This window comes from Rana temporaria, chromosome 2 (genome assembly GCF_905171775.1).
Source record: "Rana temporaria chromosome 2, aRanTem1.1, whole genome shotgun sequence".
NCBI lineage: Eukaryota > Metazoa > Chordata > Amphibia > Anura > Ranidae > Rana > Rana temporaria.
Window position 1 is genome coordinate 351371827 of NC_053490.1, and position 21141 is coordinate 351392967.

At 45.4% G+C, this 21141-nt stretch overlaps 1 protein-coding gene across 1 annotated transcript in view; it reads left to right on the forward strand.

Moving 5' to 3' along the window:
* The window catches only part of ZC3H11A (zinc finger CCCH-type containing 11A), an 810109-nt gene that overhangs the window by 650308 nt on the left and 138660 nt on the right, over window positions 1–21141 (forward strand). Inside the window, exon 11 of the mRNA XM_040337594.1 lies at window positions 15338–15955. Coding sequence (XP_040193528.1) covers window positions 15338–15955 — 618 coding nt within the window. The remainder of the gene's footprint in view (window positions 1–15337; window positions 15956–21141) is intronic.

The window sequence follows — 21141 nt, forward strand, 5'->3', positions numbered from 1 at the left end:
TGTGATCTCCCTAAGTATGTGTTGCATTGTAATTATCTGCTGGGCGCTAGGTTGGGAAAGGAGCTGTGTGTTTGGCTAGGCTTTCCCAGGACTGGGGGGTCAGTGACTCACCTGAGACCTTACCTGTCTGGGTGCCGTGCGGTGCTCGTCCTCCAGCATGTCAGAACGCTTCACGGCGTGGCCCCATCCTCCGCAACACGGGCACGCGCGCGCCCTGTAATATAGGCGCAGGGTAATGATTCACGCCGTTGTGGAGGAAGGGGGGCGGGACGTCTAGTCTGATAAAAGGAAGGGGCGGCCCTTCCTCTATGCTGTGTAGCTCAGTTGTTTTCTGAGCTTGAAGGAGGAGGACACAGAGCGGCTGCAGGGCGGCTGAGGGCACCCAGTGGCGCAAGGAAGTATTGCAGTTCTGGTATACAGAACTAGCTGTGTGGTTGCTAGCCTAAAAAATTCCTTATACAGCAGACGGATACTTGCAATTTTTTGAGGGAAGACAGCATGTTTTCATAAAAAAAAAAAAAAAAAGAAAGTTTATTGAAAAAAAAAATAAAAAAATAGGAAACATACTGGTCTTCCCATTTTGGTTTTGGACCTTAGTTGTTACTACCGTTCCCTAAACCGTACTATTCTTTCTCCTAGCTACAACAATCAAAAATTGTAAGCAGGGGTACCTCGGTATTGTACCATGGCTTCCAAAGGTTCAGGATCAGGGGGTACAAAAGAAAGGGGTTCCCCCTCAGATTCTGACGGTTCTGGTTGGCCTATGCCGGTACTCTCCCCACAGGTTAATGCACCAGTGGGCGCCTTGGTTGAGCCATTGGGGAGATCTGGTGCTGAGGCTGCATCAGATCCACCCAACCCTGTGTTTATCACAGAGAGGATGCTAGCCGTCTCCTTGGAGGGGCTAGAGAAAAGATTGGCGGCTATGATAGCCAAATCTACACCGGGTAAAAAGCGGACTAGGTCTCCGTCGCCTGAGTGTGGACCCTCAGAGGCTGAGGTTCTCTCCCCGGGGGGATTTGAGTTGCAGGAGGATCATTTGGACCAGGACCAAATAGGTTCAGAGGTTGAGGATTCGGCTAATGTAGAGCTTTGCTCAGCCTGCCAAGCGGAAAGCTTCTGGGTTCAATCCCTGACAGACATGGTCCACTTGGCGTTTAAATTGCCCTTGCCGGAACCTCAGGTTTCGGCCGTATCATCTTTAGGCTCTTTGAAAACGCCTCGGAGTAGCGCTGTTTTTCCAGTCCATCCTCTTTTAGAGGAAGTAATCTTCCAGGATTGGGCACGACCAGACAGAATCTTTTTACCACCTAAAAGATTTTCCGTCGTCTACCCTATGGAAGAAAAATTTGCCAAAAAGTGGGCACTCCCAGCGGTGGATGCCGCCATCTCCTGTGTAAATATGTCCTTGACTTGCCCGGTGGAAAACTTACAAGTGTTTAAAGAACCGGTCGATAAGCGTTTGGAGACACTTTTAAAAGCATCCTTTACTACGGCAGGTGCAGTAATACAGCCAGCGGTGGCTGCTATTGGAGTTTGTCAGGCGTTAACAGACCAGACAAGACAAATGCTTAAAGTTATTCCGGCCCAGCAGGCGGAAGAATTATCTGATATTCCAAGAGCTATGTGCTTTGCGGTGGATGCTATAAAGGACTCCATCCAGCAGGCGTCTCGTCTGTCACTATTTTTAGTACATATGAGAAGGCTCTTATGGTTAAAAAACTGGGAGGCTGAGCCCCCATGCAAAAAGCTTCTGGCAGGGTTTCCCTTCCATGGAGAACGACTCTTCGGAGAAGATCTGGATAAATACATTCAGACTATTTCAAGTGGCAAAAGTACCCTTCTACCAGTCAAAAAGAAGGTTCGGGGACCTGCGTTCAAACGGCAGCTTTCCCCTGCTCAGGGGCCCTCCAATTCCAGGCAGTATCGACGGCCTCCTGCGAGATCATACTTTAACAATAAGTCGCAGGGACAAGCCTCTGGAGGCAAGAAGCAGTGGTATCGTAAGCCAGCAAAGACAGCCCCTAAGTCTGCCTCATGAAGGGACGCCCCCACCCACGAAGGTGGGGGGAAGGCTGCGTCAATTTGCGGAAATTTGGGAGACCGACATTCCCGACAAGTGGGTCCGGTCTTCCGTGGCCACAGGCTACAAATTAGAATTTCTAAGATTTCCTCCACCTCATTATCAGGAGTCGAGAGTGCCAAACGAGCCGACAAAGAAGGCCACCTTAATGGCGGCATTAAACCATCTGCTTTACCAAGGCGTGATAGTAGAGGTACCAGCCCAAGAACAAGGGCTAGGGTTCTACTCCAATCTGTTCATTATCCCAAAGCCCAACGGCGATGTCAGGCCAATCTTGGACTTAAAGGGATTAAATGCGTACCTAAAAGTACGCTCATTTCGGATGGAGTCCGTGCGGTCGGCAACCGCCGCACTCCAGAAAGACGACTTTCTGGCATCCATAGACATAAAGGATGCTTACCTTCATGTGCCAATTTTTCAGCCACATCAAAGGTTTCTACGTTTCACGGTGGCTCGGCGTCATTTTCAATTTGTGGCACTTCCTTTCGGGTTGGCTACGGCTCCCCGAGTATTCACGAAGATCCTAGCTCCAGTTCTAGCCAATCTAAGAATCCAAGGGGTCACGGTCCTAGCTTACCTGGACGACCCCCTAGTCATAGATCACTCGTCTCCTTGCCTGGAACGAGCAGTGGCTCTCACGGTTCAGTACCTAGAAAGGTTCGGCTGGGTCCTAAACCGAGAAAAATCAGCTTTCCAGCCCACAAAGAGGTTGGAATATCTCGGCATGTCATTAGACACGGAACAGCAAAGGGTGTTTCTGCCTCGAGTAAAGGTCGAGGCCATCAAAGAGTTGATACATCTGGTTCTAAGCAAAAGAGAACCAACTATTCGCCTATGCATGCGATTACTAGGCAAGCTAGTGGCCACCTTCGAGGCGGTGCCATATGCTCAAAGCCACACTCGAGTCCTGCAGGCAGCCATTCTGTCAGCATGGAGCAAGAGGCCACAGGCCTTGGAATTTCCTTTGCCACTCTCATCAAGAGTCCGGCAAAGTCTGTGTTGGTGGTTAAACCCTCAGAATCTACTGAAGGGAAAGTCTTTCAGCCCCGTGGCCTGGAAGATAGTGACCACAGATGCCAGCCTAAGGGCTGGGGAGCGATTGGATGGTTGCACTCGCCAAGGTACTTGGGCACAGGCAGAGAGGCAGTTGCCCATCAATATCTTGGAGCTCAGAGCTGCTCGGCTAGCCCTCAAGGCTTGGACATCCAAATTGCAGGGGTTCCCGGTGAGGATACAATCAGACAATGCCACGGCTGTGGCATATATAAATCACCAAGGGGGACCAAGAGTCAAGCAGCTCAGAGAGAAGTGAGCTTGATTTCCCTGTGGGCAGAAGCTCATGTGCCCTGCATATCGGCAATATTCATTCCGGGGTGGACAACCTGCAGGCGGACTTCTTGAGTCGTCAGACTCTGTCGCCAGGGGGAATGGTCTCTGCATCCGCAAATGTTTCAGATGATTTGCCAGAGGTGGGGAGTGCCGGACGTGGATATCATGGCATCAAGGTTCAACAAGAAGCTAGACAGATTCATGTCCCGGACACGGGACCCTATGGCCTGCGGAACCGATGCGTTGGTTTGCCCTTGGCATCAGTTCAATCTTCTATATGCCTTCCCCCCGCTACAGTTACTACCCCGCCTGTTACGCAGGATCAGGGTGGAGCACAAGCCAGTCATCCTGGTAGCTCCAGCATGGCCCAGGAGGGCATGGTACTCACTAATCCTAAAGATGGCAGTGGGAGACCCTTGGACGCTTCCTCTACGACCAGACCTACTCTCACAAGCCCGATCCTCACCCTGCATTACGGCGTCTAAATTTGACGGCCTGGCGCTGTAATCCCTGATTCTCAGGGGTAGAGGGCATGTCTAGGCAGGTAATCTCTACCCTGATCAGGTTAGAAAAGCCGGTCTCCAGGGTGATTTATTACAGGGTCTGGAAGGCCTACGTAGGCTGGTGTGAGTCCAAGAAGTGGCTTTCCCCGCAAGTATACCATTATCGAGTGTTTAAGTTTTCTCCAGCTAGGAGTGGATAGAGGCCTGGCATTAAGCACAATCAAAGGACAGATTTCAGCTTTGTCAGTGTGGTTTCAGAGGCCGCTGGCCACCCCACTCGCTGGTTAAGACCTTCATACAAGGGGGTCTTACGTATTAACCCTCCAGTTAAGTCACCACTTTGTCCGTGGGACTTGAATCTTGTTCTGTCAACTCTACAGAAACAACCTTTTGAGCCGTTGGCTGAAGTTCCTTTGGTTTTACTAACAAGGAAGTTGGTATTCCTGGTCGCCATAGCTTCCGCCAGAAGAGTGTCAGAATTGGCAGCCCTATCGTGTAAGGAGCCATATCTTATTCTGCATGAGGACAGGGTGGTTCTCCGTCCTCATCCTTCCTTTTTACCAAAGGTTATATCCAGTTTTCACCTGAACCAGGATTTGGTACTACCTTCTTTCTTTCCGAAGCCTACTTCCAGAAAGGAAGGGTTGCTGCATACCTTGGATATTGTCAGGGCCATGAAGGCCTATCTTAAAGCTACAGAGAGGATTCGGAAAACAGATGTGTTGTTCATTTTGCCAGATGGGCCCAAGAAGGGGCAGGCAGCTGCAAAATCCACCATCTCGAGATGGATTAAACAGTTAATTATTCAGGCCTACGGCTTGAAGAGGTTGCCTCCTCCTTTATCAGTGAAGGCTCATTCTACCAGGGCCATGGGCGCCTCCTGGGCAGCACACCATCAAATCTCTATGGCTCAAGTATGCAAAGCGGCAACCTGGTCTTCAGTCCACACGTTTACTAAATTTTACCAGTTGGACGTAAGAAGGAATACAGATACAGCCTTTGGGCAGGCAGTGCTGCAGGCTGCGATTTAAGACCCTCAGAATCAGGGGCACCCTTGAGTTAAAATTTAAATATAAGTTTAATTTTTCTCGACTAAGTTGGATTTATTATTATTATTTGAGTATACCTCTAAATTAAATCCTTTTGTCTTGGGAAGATGTCTCCCTCCCCTCATTAAAAGCATTGCTTTGGGACATCCCACATAGTAATAAATATGCCGCTCTGTGTCCCGTGATGTACGATAAAGAAAAAGGGTTTTTTAATACAGCTTACCTGTAAAATCCTTTTCTTGGAGTACATCACGGGACACAGAGCTCCCACCCCTCTTTTGGGGAACATTTTGGGAGGCATACTGCTTGCTACAAACTGAGGTACTCCTCCTATGGGAGGGGGTTATATAGGGAGGGACTTCCTGTTTGAGATTGCCAGTGTCCATCACCTGAAGGTACTCCATATAACCCACATAGTAATGAATATGCCGCTCTGTGTCCCGTGATGTACTCCAAGAAAAGGATTTTACAGGTAAGCTGTATTAAAAATCCCTTTTTATGTTGGCATAGGCAAAGGTATACTAATGCTATGGTTGAATACGTCTTCTGGTTACTACTGACTTCATTGTTGCAGAAAAGTTCTATAATTCATCTGTGTGAGCTTCCACTGTTGTCCCCCCATGGTCCTATGCGACTGCATATTCATATGACTTTAGGGTCTGTATATGTGTGACTGGTTTCCTACGCTCATGGATTCTGTATGATTTGAGCCTTGCAATCTTCCCCTACATGGTTGCTGGATGTTTGACATGTGCTTAGTATGGTCCCTTGCATATACTGGTTGAACATACAGTATTCCTCAAAGCCCAAATGACGAGAACACTTAAGAGTTTTGTCCTGAAATGTTAGAGGAATGAGTAACCCAGTTAACCGTTTGGCTGTCCTCTGTACTATCAAACACCTGCACTTTTCTATTAAATGCCTACAACAAACACATTTTCTCTCTGGAAACCTACCCCAATTATCCCAACGTCAATTTAGTCACCAATTTCACTCAGTTTATTTGTCATAATCCAGAGTTGTCAGTGTCCTTATACTGTATTCCTGCAGCTCCTTTAATGTTGCTATAGGCCTCTTGGCAGCCTCCCTGGCCAGTTTTCTTCTCATCTTTTCATCAATTTTGGAGGGATGTCCAGTTTTTGTCACTGTTGTGCCATATTTTCTCCACTTGATGATGACTGTCTTCACTGTGTTCCATGGTATATCTAGTGCCTTGGGGGAAAAAAATTATACCTTTTTAACAATGAGATCCCTCTGATGCTTTGGAAGTTCTCTGAGGACCATGGCTTTTGCTGTAGAATGCGACTAAGAAAATGTCAGGAAAGATCTACTAGAACAGCTGAACTTTATTTGGGGTTAATCAGAGGCTTTTATTTAACATGAGTTTGAATGTGATTGCCTAATTATGAACATGGCTACATCCCCAGTTATAAGAGGTTCATACTTGTGCATCCACATTATTAGTTTTACCCCCCCAACTAAAAAATATTTCAGTTCATTTTTCAATTGAGTAGTACTATTAAGTCACATGGGTGGAATAAGTTCTTAAATGATCTAAATTTGTCAATTTTTTTTTTTTTACATCACAGAAACCTGACATTTTAACAGGTGTATATATACTTTGGGCCAGATTCTCAAAAGAGATACGCCGGCGTATCGCCTGATACGCCGTCGTATCTCTGAGTCCGCCCGTCGTATCTATGCGCCTGATTCGTAGAATCAGTTACGCATAGATAACCATTAGATCCGACAGGTGTAAGGCTCTTACGCTGTCGGATCTTAAATGCATGTTTTTTCGCCGCTAGGTGTCGCCGACGTCGTTTTCCCCATCGAGTATGCAAATTGGCAACATACGCAAATTCCCGAACGTACGCCTGACCGACGCAGTGAAGTTACGACGTTTACGTAAGACTTGCAAAACGTAAAGTTGCCCCTGGGTATATGAGGCGCAGTCAATGTTAAGTATGGCCGTCGTTCCCGCGTCGAAATTTGAAAATTTACGCCGTTTGCGTATGTCGTCCGTGAATGGTGCTGGACGCCATTTACATTAGCGTCGAAACCAATGACGTCCTTGCGACGTCATTTAGCGCAATGCACGTCGGGAAATTTTAGGGACAGCGCATGCGCAGTACGTTCGGCGCAGGAACGCGCTTAATTTTAATGATCCATGCCCCCTACCCGAATCATTTGAATTAGGCGGGGCTTGCGCCGGAGGATTTATGTTACGCCGCCGCAACTTTACAGGCAAGTGCTTTGTGAATCAAGCACTTGCCCGTAAAACTTGCGGCGGCGTAACGTAAATGAGATACGTTACGCCGCCGCAAAGATGCGGCGATCTACCAGAATCTGGCCCTTTATGTCCACTGTATGTACATTGCAAGGATTATAACAACCTTTGTTGCAGATTCCTACATTGTGTTGTTCTGAAGAAATCCATGTTTTTTCCTCTGTTTCTCTGTGCTAAGTGGGTCTGATGGGAGTGGTTTTATATTTATCAATCAGCTGTGCAGCTTTAGAGCACTAATGAGGAAATCTGCTGGGCCTGCATCCCTTTCACTGTGAATCCCAATTTGGAGAATTTAACCAAAAATTACATTTTTGTTGCAGGGGATGCCTGAAATCTGATTTGTATCTTAGGCAGACTTATGGCGAAATTAGTAAGCCAATCACACAAGCAGGAAATTATGTTTCTGGGTCATGTTCAGTACACATTCATGTACAGAACAACTCCAGGTAGCCATATTGCATAGCATTTTCAGAAAATTACAGTGGCTGCAGATTGAAAAGGAAAGGTAATTTTAAATAACATTCAATTACAATATGACTTGTCTCAATTGTATCCGCTATATTATTTTTTCTTTTAGTTGCTATTTTTACATGCGTGTTTCTGATAATTGATGCCAAGTTATGAAACGTGTCGATCCAACAGATGTTGTGTTCCAGTATCATTTATGTGTTGCTATATTATATCAATTTATTGTGGATTCTGTTCATGAAATTATTACAATTTAACATGAGTCTTTAGATGTTGGGTTTAAATACCAATACCAATGTGTTTCTAAATTTCTTGTGGACAGTTTATGAATATGAACCCAATTTATATTATATACGTAACGCAGATTTTATGTGTACAGAACCACTCCAGGTACCCATATAGCATTGTATTTTTTAGAAAATGACAGCGGCTGCAAATTGAAAAGGAAAGGTCATTTTTAATAACATTCAATTACAATATGATTTGTGGCTCAATTGTACAGGCTATATAATTTTTTTCTTTCTTTGCCACCCCCCCCATGGAAGTGGAGTTGCCCTTTAATGTTAAACTGTGTTGGGATTCCTTACTGTTAGAGCGGAAGGGCACAACGGTGCATTCATAACATGTTACACCCTGAATATGAGTGCAGAATATAACATGTTATGAAATGTGAACTTATCCTTTAAATGCACTTTTGCAAATTGGACCATGCTTTATAGGGTTACTTTGCTTTTCGCTTCCTCTGAATCAACTGTGACTATAGGATTATGTATATGGAGGTTTTTTAACCACTTGACGACTGGGCACTTAAACACCCTTAATAACCAGACCAATTTTCAGCTTTCGGTGCTCTCACATTTTGAATGACAATAACTCAGTCATACAACACTGTAACCAAATGAAATTTTTGTCCTTTTTTTCCCACAAATAGAGCTTTCTTTTGGTGGTATTTGATCACCTCTGCGGTTTTTATTTTTTCCGCTAATAATGAAAAAAGAAAGAAAATTTTGTAAAAAAATGAATTTTTTTTCATTTCTATTATAAAATTTTGCAAAAAATGAATTTTTCTTCATAAATTTGGCCTAAAATGTATACTGCTACATATCTTTGGTTAAAAAAAAAAAAATTGGGTTATTATTTAGTCTGGGTGAAAGTTATAGGGTCTACAAGCTATGGTACCAATTACTGAAAATTTATCAATTTGATCACATCTGAAGTACTGACGGCCTTTCTCATTTCTTGAGACCCTAACATGCCAGAAAAGTACAAATACCCCCTAAATGACCCCTTTTTGGAAAGAAGACATTCCAAGGTATTTAGAAAGAGGCATGGTGAGTTTTTTGAAGTTGTAATTTTTTCCCACAATTCTTTGCAAAATCAAGGTTTTTGTTTATTTTTATTTTTTTTTCCACAAAAGTTTCATATTAGCAGGTTATTTCTCGCACACAGCATATTCATACCACAAAATACACCCCAAAACACATTCTGCTATTCCTCCCGAGTATGGCGATACCACATGTGTGAGACTTTTACACAGCGTGGCCACATACAGAGGCCCAACATGCAGGGAGCACCATCAGGCGTTCTGGAGCACCCAGACCAGTTCTGACATTTCTCTCCTACATGTAAAAATCATCATTTATTTGCTAGAAAATTACATAGAACCCCAAAACATTATATATGCTTTTTTAGCAAAGACCCTAGAGAATACAATGGCGGTCGTTGCAACTTTTTATCGCGCATGGTATTTGCACAGCAATTTTTCGAACGCATTTTTTTGGGAAATAAAACAGTTTTGTGCTTTTTAAAAAAAAAAAACATTAAAGTTAGCCCAATGTTTTTGCATAATATGAAAGATGAAGTTACGCCGAGTAAATAGATATCCAACATGTCACCCTTCAATATTGCACACGCTTGTGGAATGGCGCCAAACTTCGCTACTTAAAAATCCCCATAGGCGACGTTTTAAATGTTTTTACTGGTTACATGTTTTTAGTTACAGAGGAGGTCTGGGGCCAAAATGATTGCTCTCGCTCTAACGTTCGCAGCGATACCCCACATGTGTGGTTTGAACACCGTTTTCATATGTGGGCGGGACTTACGTGCACATTCGCTTCTGTATACGAGCACGCGGGAACAGGGGCGCTTTAAATATTTATTTTTTATTTTTATTGTTCATTTTACTTTATTTATTTTAGTTTGACACGTTTTTCCCCAAAAATAAATGTTTTGATCACTTTTATTCCAATTACAAGGAATGGAAACATCCCTTGTAATAGGAATATAGCATGACAGGTCCTCTTTACAGTGAGATGTGGGGTCAATAAGACCCCACATCTCACCTCTAGGCTGGGAAGCCTGAAAAAAACCAAAAAAAAAAAAACGATCCTGGCTTCGATCGCAGCGGTGAGTCAGAAGAAGCACCGGAGGGCGAAGGGAGTGGGGACGTCCACTTTTGCCTCCCGTAAGAACGATCAAGAGGCGGAACAGCTGCCATGATCGTTCTTATGGTGTAGAGAATCGCTGGCTGAAAAAAATGATATCTGAATGATGCCTGTAGCTGCAGGCATCATTTAGATATCCCTGCACAAAGTCAAGGACCTCATATGACGTGGGCGGGAAGTGGTTAAAACACATTTTTTTCCCCAGAGTATTTTCTGGGTATTGCAGAGTATTGGCCGGGGTATTGCAGAGTATTGGTGTTGGGGTATTGCAGAGTATTGGTGTTGGGGTATTGCAGAGTATTGGTGTTGGGGTATTGCAGAGTATTGGTGTTGGGGTATTGCAGAGTATTGGTGTTGGGGTATTGCAGAGTATTGGTGTTGGGGTATTGCAGAGTATTGGTGTTGGGGTATTGCAGAGTATTGGTGTTGGGGTATTGCAGAGTATTGGTGTTGGGGTATTGCAGAGTATTGGTGTTGGGGTATTGCAGAGTATTGGTGTTGGGGTATTGCAGAGTATTGGTGTTGGGATATTGCAGAGTATTGGTGTTGGGGTATTGCAGAGTATTGGTGTTGGGGTATTGCAGAGTATTGGTGCGGGGGTATTGCAAAGTATTGGTGCGGGGGTATTGCAAAGTATTGGCCGGGGTATTGCAGAGTATTGGTGCAGGGGTATTGCAAAGTATTGGTGCGGGGGTATTGCAAAGTATTGGTGCGGGGGTATTGCAAAGTATTGGTGCGGGGGTATTGCAGAGTATTGGTGCGGGGGTATTGCAAAGTATTGGTGCGGGGGTATTGCAGAGTATTGGTGTTGGGGAATTGCAAAGTATTGGCCGGGGTATTGCAGAGTATTGGTGCGGGGGTATTGCAAAGTATTGGTGCGGGGGTATTGCAGAGTATTGGTGCGGGGGTATTGCAGAGTATTGGTGCGGGGGTATTGCAGAGTATTGGTGCGGGGGGTATTGCAGAGTATTGTGTGGGGGGTATTGCAGAGTATTGTGTGGGGGGTATTGCAGAGTATTGTGTGGGGGGTATTGCAGAGTATTGTGTGGGGGGTATTGCAGAGTATTGTGTGGGGGGTATTGCAGAGTATTGTGTGGGGGGTATTGCAGAGTATTGTGTGGGGGGTATTGCAGAGTATTGTGTGGAGGGTATTGCAGAGTATTGTGCGGGGGTATTGCAGAGTATTGCGCAGGGGGTACTGCAGAGTATTGCGCGGGGGTACTGCAGAGTATTGCGCGGGGGTACTGCAGAGTATTGCGCGGGGGTATTGCAGAGTATTGCGCGGGGGTATTGCAGAGTATTGCGCGGGGGTATTGCAAAGTATTGGCCGGGGTATTGCAGAGTATTGGTGCGGGGGTATTGCAAAGTATTGGTGCGGGGGTATTGCAGAGTATTGGTGCGGGGGTATTGCAGAGTATTGGTGCGGGGGTATTGCAGAGTATTGTGCGGGGGGTATTGCAGAGTATTGTGTGGGGGGTATTGCAGAGTATTGTGTGGGGGGTATTGCAGAGTATTGTGTGGGGGGTATTGCAGAGTATTGTGTGGAGGGTATTGCAGAGTATTGTGTGGGGGGTATTGCAGAGTATTGCGCGGGGGGTACTGCAGAGTATTGCACGGGGGGTATTTCAGAGTATTGCACGGGGGGTATTTCAGAGTATTGCACGGGGGGTATTTCAGAGTATTGCACGGGGGGTATTTCAGAGTATTGCGCAAGGGGTACTGCAGAGTATTGCGCGGGGGTACTGCAGAGTATTGCGCGGGGGTACTGCAGAGTATTGCGCGGGGGTACTGCAGAGTATTGCGCGGGGGTACTGCAGAGTATTGCGCGGGGGTATTTGCAGAGTATTGCGCGGGGGTATTTGCAGAGTATTGCGCGGGGGTATTTGCAGAGTATTGCGCGGGGGTATTTGCAGAGTATTGCGCGGGGGTATTTGCAGAGTATTGCGCGGGGGTATTTGCAGAGTATCGCGCGGGGGGTATTTGCAGAGTATCGCGCGGGGGGTATTTGCAGAGTATCGCGCGGGGGGTATTTGCAGAGTATCGCGCGGGGGGTATTTGCAGAGTATCGCGCGGGGGGTATTTGCAGAGTATCGCGCGGGGGGTATTTGCAGAGTATCGCGCGGGGGGTATTTGCAGAGTATCGCGCGGGGGGTATTTGCAGAGTATCGCGCGGGGGGTATTTGCAGAGTATCGCGCGGGGGGGTATTTGCAGAGTATCGCGCGGGGGGTATTTGCAGAGTATCGCGCGGGGGGTATTTGCAGAGTATCGCGCGGGGGGTATTTGCAGAGTATCGCGCGGGGGGTATTTGCAGAGTATTGCGCGGGGGGTATTTGCAGAGTATCGCGCGGGGGGTATTTGCAGAGTATCGCGCGGGGGGTATTTGCAGAGTATCGCGCGGGGGGTATTTGCAGAGTATCGCGCGGGGGGTATTTGCAGAGTATCGCGCGGGGGGGTATTTGCAGAGTATCGCGCGGGGGGTATTTGCAGAGTATCGCGCGGGGGGTATTTGCAGAGTATCGCGCGGGGGGTATTTGCAGAGTATCGCGCAGGGAAGGCAGAGCATTGCAGAGTATTGCACAGGGAAGGCAGAGTATTGCAGGGGTTAATGCAGGGATGGCTGAGCAGGGATGGATGGATCTGTGACTGCAATAGTCACAGATCCATCCCACACTGCTGCTGCCATCCGCGCTCTCCTCTCACACTGTACCGATCGGTACAGCGAGAGGAGGGAGGAACCGGCGTCATCAAATGACGCCGGTTTGTTTACCTGTGATCGCGCCGTCATTGGACGGCGCGATCACATGGTAAAAGACCGCGGTTGTCGGTCAATTACCGAGATCTGTGTAGCGCCGGGTCTTATAGACCCGGCGCGCACAGAATTTTCAGTGTGCGCGCCCGAGGCGGCGCGCATTACTGCTTCTGGTGGGCGCCGTTAAATAACGGCGACCCCCAGTTAAGCAACCACCTTGCCTCCGTTATATGACGGCGGCTGGTGGTTAAGTGGTTAATATCGGTTAGCGACCCCGTACTCAAGAGGATTATGTCCACTGTATAAGCTTCCATTTCCAGCATGATACAAGATCCCTTAGCTCACCCATTCACTTACAGAGACATAGTCTAGGGTGGCGCATAAACCTCAACTGTTTATTAAAACACAGGTACAAAGAGATATACACTAAAAGAACAATCCCCCCCCCCCTTATTTGCATAATGACACAGGACAGGGTAAACTGTGCACTTAGTAACATGAGACATAGGTACATTTAAACTGTTCATCAGTAGATAGTCTTATCAGCAGGTAAGGCTGTTATAGAAATCACCCCAGCAACTAATAGCTGACAGTGATATAATTAGCCCATAAAGGAATCCACATATACATCCCATAATAGTTTGCTCCCAAGGCAGATGGAAACACACAGCCACTTGGCAATGAATACATATTCCCCACCCCACCTCAAACTATCTGTAACAGTTTGAGACACTCCTGCAATATTCCAGCAGTCTGGAAAGTGGAACCAATTTATTTTCATATATTTCTCCAGATATTGATAAATATTACTGTCTCAAGTGAAGGAGCCTCACAATGCAAAAATATACAACCCAGGATAACCTGGGTAAAACAAAATGCGGAGTCCGGTGTGGTTGTACTGGTTAGTCTGGTCTAGTTAGGACAGACCAGACTGGGCTTCTCAGGTCACCCTGTGCCCCTAATAGACGCAGGGTAACTTAACAAAATAGGGTCCTGGGGAGCTGGAAAATGGGTTTCCAGACCTCTCCAAGGTAAGATGGGTTCCACAGGCCCCTCTCCAAAGTGACTATCTATGTACTTTATTTTTATTTTATTTTTTATGGGTTAGACTAGATGGACTTGTGTCTTTTTTCAACCTAACTATGTAACCCCCAGCCTGGACATTAAAAGGAGAAGCAGCACACTGGTAATGCTTATTTCTGTCACTTTCCTCCTGTCAGCATGCTCCCTGCACAGTATTGCAACTCATTGGTGCCTTTTGCTGATTTTCACTTTGCCAGTCTATGCTGTGCTGTAAAGTTGACTGCAAATAGTTGATAGGTTGAATGCAGGTACTTAAATATAACACACATAATGGTGTTATAAAGTGTACATAGTTGCATTAATTATATAGATGTATATATATACAGTACAGACCAAAGGTTTGGACACACCTTCTCATTCAAAGAGTTTTCTTTATTTTAATGACTATGAAAATTGTAGATTCACACTGAAGGCATCAAAACTATGAATTAACACATGTGGAATTATACATAACAAAAAAGTGTGAAAAAACTGAAAATATATTTCATATTCTAGGTTCTTCAAAGTAGCCACCTTTTGCAGCAGACACATCTCTAGAACCGTTAAGAGGAGACTGTGTGAATCAGGCCTTCATGGTAGAATATCTGCTAGGAAACCACTGCTAAAGAAAGGCAACAAGCAGAAGAGACTTGTTTGGGCTAAATAACACAAGGAATGGACATTAGACAAGTGGAAATCTGTGCTTTGGTCTGATGAGTCCAAACTTGAGATCTTTGGTTCCAACCCCTGTGTCTTTGTGCGACGCAGAAAAGGTGAACGGATGAACTCTACATGCCTGGTTCCCACCGTGAAGCATGGAGGAGGAGGTGTGATGGTGTGGGGTGCTTTGCTGGTGACACTGTTGGGGATGTATTCAAAATTGAAGCATACTGAACTAGCATGGCTACCACAGCATCTTGCAGCAGCATGCTATTCCATCCGGTTTGCGTTTAGTTGGACCATCATTTATTTTTCAACAGGACAATGACCCCAAACACACCTCCAGGCTGTGTAAGGGCTATTTGACCAAGAAGGAGAGTGATGGGGTGCTGCGCCAGGTGACTACCTCTTGAAGCTCATCAAAGCAAAAGGTGGCTACTTTGAAGAACCTAGAATATGAATTATATTTTCAGTTGTTTCACACTTTTTTGTTATGTATAATTCCACATGTGTTAATTCATAGTTTTGATGCCTTCAGTGTGAATCTACAATTTTCATAGTCATGAAAATAAAGAAAACTCTTTGAATGAGAAGGTGTGTCCAAACTTTTGGTCTGTACTGTATATATATGTATATGTATGTATGTGTGTGTGTGTGTGTGTGTGTGTGTGTGTCTTTTATATCTGCCTTATCTTTCTGCAGAGAAAGCTTCTAACCCTACTACAGACTTTCATATTAAGACCCTTCAAGAAATCCAAAAGGAAAAAGCCAGCCAAAGACGGGAGCAACAGCTTAAGTGGCGGTCTATCAAAAGTGAAGACCATTTCTGTTTAAAAAGCCATATTTTTATCAAGCCCCCACCTGGTATTCATGTTAAATCATTACATGAAATACAGGCAGAAAAGAAGCTAAAGCAACTGAAAGATGGCGAACAGAAAGATGAAAATAAAGTAGACAAGACTGACTGCAGAGTGGGTAGAGGTTTGCACACAAATCAAAACTTTGAAGATAAGAATTTGCCAGAATCTGAAAAAAAAGAGGGAGGCAAAGCTTGCAATATTTGGAAACGCTTTTGTGAAAGAGGGATTAAACCATCACACCTCACTGGGATTGTTCCCAGCAGTTCTGTCAGTTTAAAGGAGGCAATTTCACAGCCAGTGGAAAAAGTTCAAATTGAAACCCTAGAAGAAATCAGGAAAAAAGCGGCTTTTAGAATCAAACAGAATCGGCAAGCCACAAATACTGAAGTCCTAAAGTCTGTTTCCCAGCCACAAGTTAAGTCACGTCATAAAAGGAGTGTGTGTCTTTCAAAACCTCAAGGTAAAAACATTATTTTTAATACATAAATGGCAAAATACGTATAGTCCTAGTTCACCTGTGTCATGGTTATGTTTTCATGATTTTTAGCAGTTTTTCTTATTGTATCCTTCAAACATAAGTATATGTTTTAAGAAATGACGTCTTCAACATCAATACTTGTATAATAGGCCCATTCATAACTTAATGTAGAAGTCTACTTAACCACTTGACCACCGGGCACGTAAACCCCCTTAATGACCAGACCAATTTTCAGCTTTCGGTGCTCTCACATTTTTAATGACCATAACTCAGTCATACAACACTGTAACCAAATGAAATTTTTGTCCTTTTTTCCCCACAAATAGAGCTTTCTTTTGGTTGTATTTGATAACCTCTGTGGTTTTTATTTTTTTTCGCTATGAATGAAGAAAGAACGAAAGTTTTGTAAAAAAAATGAATTTTTCTTCATTACTATTATAAAATTTTGCAAAAAAGTAAATTTTCTTCATAAATTTGGCCTTAAATGTATACTGCTACATATCTTTGCTAAAAAAAATAATAATTTGGTTATTATTTAGTCTGGGTGAAAGTTATAGGGTCTACAAGCTATGGTACCAATTACTGAAAATTGATCAATTTGATCACACCTGAAGTACTGACATCCTCTCTCGTTTCTTGAGACCCTAACATGCCATAAAAGTACAAATACCCCCCAAATGACCCCTTTTTGGAAAGAAGACATTCCAAGGTATTTAGAAAGAGGCATTGTAAGTTTTTTGAAGTTGTAATTTTCCCCACAATTCTTTGCAAAATCAAGATTTTTTTTTTTCACAAAATGTTCATATTAGCAGGTTATTTCTCACACACAGCATATGCATACCACAAATTACACCCCAAAACACATTCTGCTGTTCCTCCCGAGTATGGCGATACCACATGTGTGAGACTTTTACATAGCGTGGCCACATACAGAGGCCCAACATGCAGGGAGCACCATCAGGCGTTCTGGAACACCCAGACCAATTCTGACATTCCTCTCCTACATGGAAAAATCATCATTTATTTGCTAGAAAATTACATAGAACCCCAAAACATTATATATGCTTTTTTTAGCAAAGACCCTAGAGAATACAATGGCGGTCGTTGCAACTTTTTATCGCGCACGGTATTTTCGCAGCAATTTTTTTTTTTCGAACGCATTTTTTTGGGAAATAAAACAGTTTTGTGCTTTAAAAAAAAAAAACATTAAAGTTAGCCCAATGTTTTTGCATAATATGAAAGATGAAGTTACGCCGAGTCAATAGATACCCAACATGTCACCCTTCAAAATTGCACACGCTTGTGGAATGGCGCCAAACTTTGCTACTTAAAAATCCCCATAGGTGACGCTTTAAGTATTTTTACTGGTTACATCTTTTTAGTTGGAGAAAAGGTCTAGGGCCAAAATTATTGCTATCACTCTAACGTTCGCAGCGATACCTCACATGTGTGGTTTGAACACCGTTTTCATATGTGGGCGGGACTTACGAGTGCGGTCACTTCTGTATACTAGCACACGGGAACAGGGTCGCTTTTAAAAAAAAAAAAAATTATTGTTCATTTTACTTTATTTTAGTTTGACACGTTTTTCCCCAAAAATAAATGTTTTAATCACTTTTATTCCTATTACAAGTAATGTAAACATCCCTTGTAATAGGAATATAGCATGGCAGGTCCTCTTTACAGTGAGATGTGGGGTCAATAAGACCCCACATCCCACCTCTAAGCTGGGAAGCCTGAAAAAAAAAAAAAACTACCCTGGCTTCGATCGTAGCAGTGAGTCGGAAGAAGCACCGGAGGGAGAAGGGAGGGGGGACGTCCCCTTTCGCCTCCCGTAAGAACAATCAAGAGGTGGAACAGCTGACATGATTGTTCTTATGGTGTAGAGAATCGCCGACTGAAAAAGAGGATATCTGAATGATGCCTGTAGCTGCAGGCATCATTCAGATATCCCTGCACAAAGTCAAGGGCGTCATATGACGGCCGGCGGGCAGGAAGTGGTTAAAAATCATTTTTTTCCAGAGTATTTTCCGGGTATTGCAGAGTATTGGCGCGGGGGGTATTGCAGAGTATTGGTGCGGGGGGTATTGCAGAGTATTGGTGCGGGGGGTATTGCAGAGTATTGGCGTGGGGGGTATTGCAGAGTATTGGCGTGGGGGGTATTGCAGAGTATTGGCGTGGGATGGTATTGCAGAGCACTGGCGCGGGGGGTATTGCAGAGCACTGGCGCGGGGGGGTATTGCAGAGCACTGGCGCGGGGGGTATTGCAGAGCACTGGCGCGGGGGGGTATTGCAGAGCACTGGCGCAGGGGGTATTGCAGAGCACTGGCGCAGGGGGTATTGCAGAGCACTGGCGCAGGGGGTATTGCAGAGTGTATTGCAGAGTATTGGGGCGGGGGTTGCAGGGATGGCTGAGCAGGGATGGATGGATCTGTGACTGCAATAGTCACAGATCCAGCCACAGCGCTGCTGACACCCGTGCTCCCACCTCTCACACTGTACCGATCGGTACAGAAAGAGGAGGGAGGAACCGGCGTCATCAAATGACGCCGGTTTGTTTACATGTGATCGCTCCGTCATCGGATGGATCGATCATGTGGTAAACGGCCGCTATCAGCGTCAAATTACCGCGATCCGTGATGCGCCGGGTCCTCTGGGAGCGCGATTCTGGGAGGACATCCATGGACGTTCTCCCAGAGTTAAGGAACCGCCTTGTAGCCGTATTTCGGCTATAAGGCGGTGTTTAAGCGGTTAACCACCTGCTGACCACGCTATAGCCAAATGATGGCTGCAGCACAGTGATCTAGTTCTGGGAGGGCGTTTATTGACGCCCTCCCAGAACCGCTGCAGCTCGCATCCGGCACGTTCTGTCAGTGCTGTGTCTTCCTGACACAGCTGATCACAGACCAGGGTAAATGGCCAATCACAGCGGTCCTTTACCACGTGATTAGCTGTGTCCAATCACAGCTGATCACAATGTAAACACACCTGCAGGTTATCTGCATTTCTTACCTCGAGCTGTCACAGCACGAGGAGCGCCGGTAACCAGCAAGTGCGAAAGTGGACTGATAATCAGTGCCGCCCCAACAGTGCCCATCAATGCCTCCTCATCAGCGCTGCCTTGTCGGTGAAGGAGAAAAATTACTGTTTTCCCAATTTTTTAAGAATTTCTTTCATTTGTTTAGCAATGTAAACAGTGTTGTATGACCGCGCAACTGTCATTCAAAGTGCAACAGCACTGAAAGCTGAAAATTGGCCTGGGCAGCAAGTGGTTAAAGTACAAATATGGTCTCCTATTTTGAAAACAAACATGCACAGCAACATTTAATTATTAACCACCGAAAGATTTAACTCCCTTCACGACCAGGGGATTTTTTGTGATATGGCACTGCATTACTTTAACTGACAATTGCATGGTCCTGCAATGTTGTGTCCAAATAAAATTTGTAATTTTTTTCCCCATAAATAGAGCTTGCTTTTGGTGGAATTTGATCACCACTGCATTTGTTAGGGCCCTTTTACACGGACGGCTGTTCTGCCGCAGTTAAAAGCATGTTTATTTTCTGTGAAATTCAAGACTCCAGGCACAGCGATCAGCTGCGTTTGTACAGTGTGATTAGCTGCGGCATGATATTGAACGGGGTTCCGACTTGTATCCCCGCCAATACTAGGCACTGTGTTTGGCATCAATCATGAGGGGGAACTCCACGCCAAATTTTAAATAAAAAAACAGCATGGGTTCCCCCTCCAAGAGCATACCAGGCCCTTGGGTCTGGTATGGATTTAAAGGGGGAACCCCAATGCAGAAAAAACAGTGTGGGGGTCAGCCATACCAGACCCTTATCCGAGCACGCAGCCCGGCCGGTCAGGAAAGGGGGTGGGGATGAGCGAGCGTCCCCCCTCCTGAACCGTACCAGGCTGCATGCCCTTAACATTGGAGGGTGCCCTTCCCCAATGCGGACAAGGGCCTCTTCCTGACGACCCTGACCGTTGGTTGTTGGGGTCTGCAGGTGGGGGGCTTATCGGATTCCCGGAGCCCCTTCAGTAAGGGGGCCCACAGATCCCGGCCCCCCACCCTATGTGAATGAGTATGGGGTACATCGTACCCCTACCCATTCACCTGGAGGAAAAAAGTGTAAAAAAAACACACTACACAGGTTTTTAAAGTAATTTATTAGGCAGCTCTGGGGGTTTCTTCCGACTTCGGGGTGTCTCCTCTTCTGCTCTCCGGTGCCTTCTGCCGGGCTCCTCCGCTATCTTCTTCCAGCTCTTTTACTAGCGGCGGCTCTGTCTTCTCAGTCGTCTCCTCTCGCTCTCCGTTGTCCTTCTGCTGGGCTCCTCTGCTATCTTCTTCCAGCTCTTTTACTAGCGGCGGGCCCGGTCTTCTTCGTAATCTTCTTCCCTCTTCTCTTGTTCGATGTTGACACACCGCTTCCTCCCGCTGTAGTGCGTGGTACACAACGATTTATATAGGCATGGGGCGTGGTCACCGCGTGATATCACCCAGTGACCCGCCCCTTATGTCGTCACCACCCGGAGCATGATGGGACTGTGACGTCATAAGTGGCTTATATAAATCGTTGCACACACAGCATTTTTTTTTATGTTAGTAATGGTGACTTATAATGGGACTGCAATATTGCAGCGGACAGTTGGACACTGACACTTTTGACACTTTGTGGGAACCAGTGACGCTAATACAGTGATCAGTGCTAAATATATGCACTGTCACTGTACTAATAACACTAGCTGGGAAGGGGTTAAACATCTAGGACGATCAAAGTGTTATCTGTGTGCCTAGCCAGTGTTTTTGTGAAAACTGTGTGCTGCTTTTACTATTCCCTTTGCAGGGACAGAAAGTCCATTACTTCCCCCTGTCAGTTTACATAGGCAGAGCTCTGTTCTGTGTGTCTGCCCGATGATCGGCAGATGCCGGTGGACATCCATTGCTCGGCACCCGCAGATTGGCTTCTAATGTGAGCATTTGGAAACGCACAGATGCATACAAATGATAAAAAGTATGATGCGCTTTGCCGTGCATTTGCAAAATGTCCGTTATTGTGTAGATTGCCATGCATGCTTTGCTATGTGTTTTTGAAACACGCGACAAATTGTGTTTTTTTTCTGTGCTGGTTGAATTAGGAAACATGACATACATTGCTGCGCAT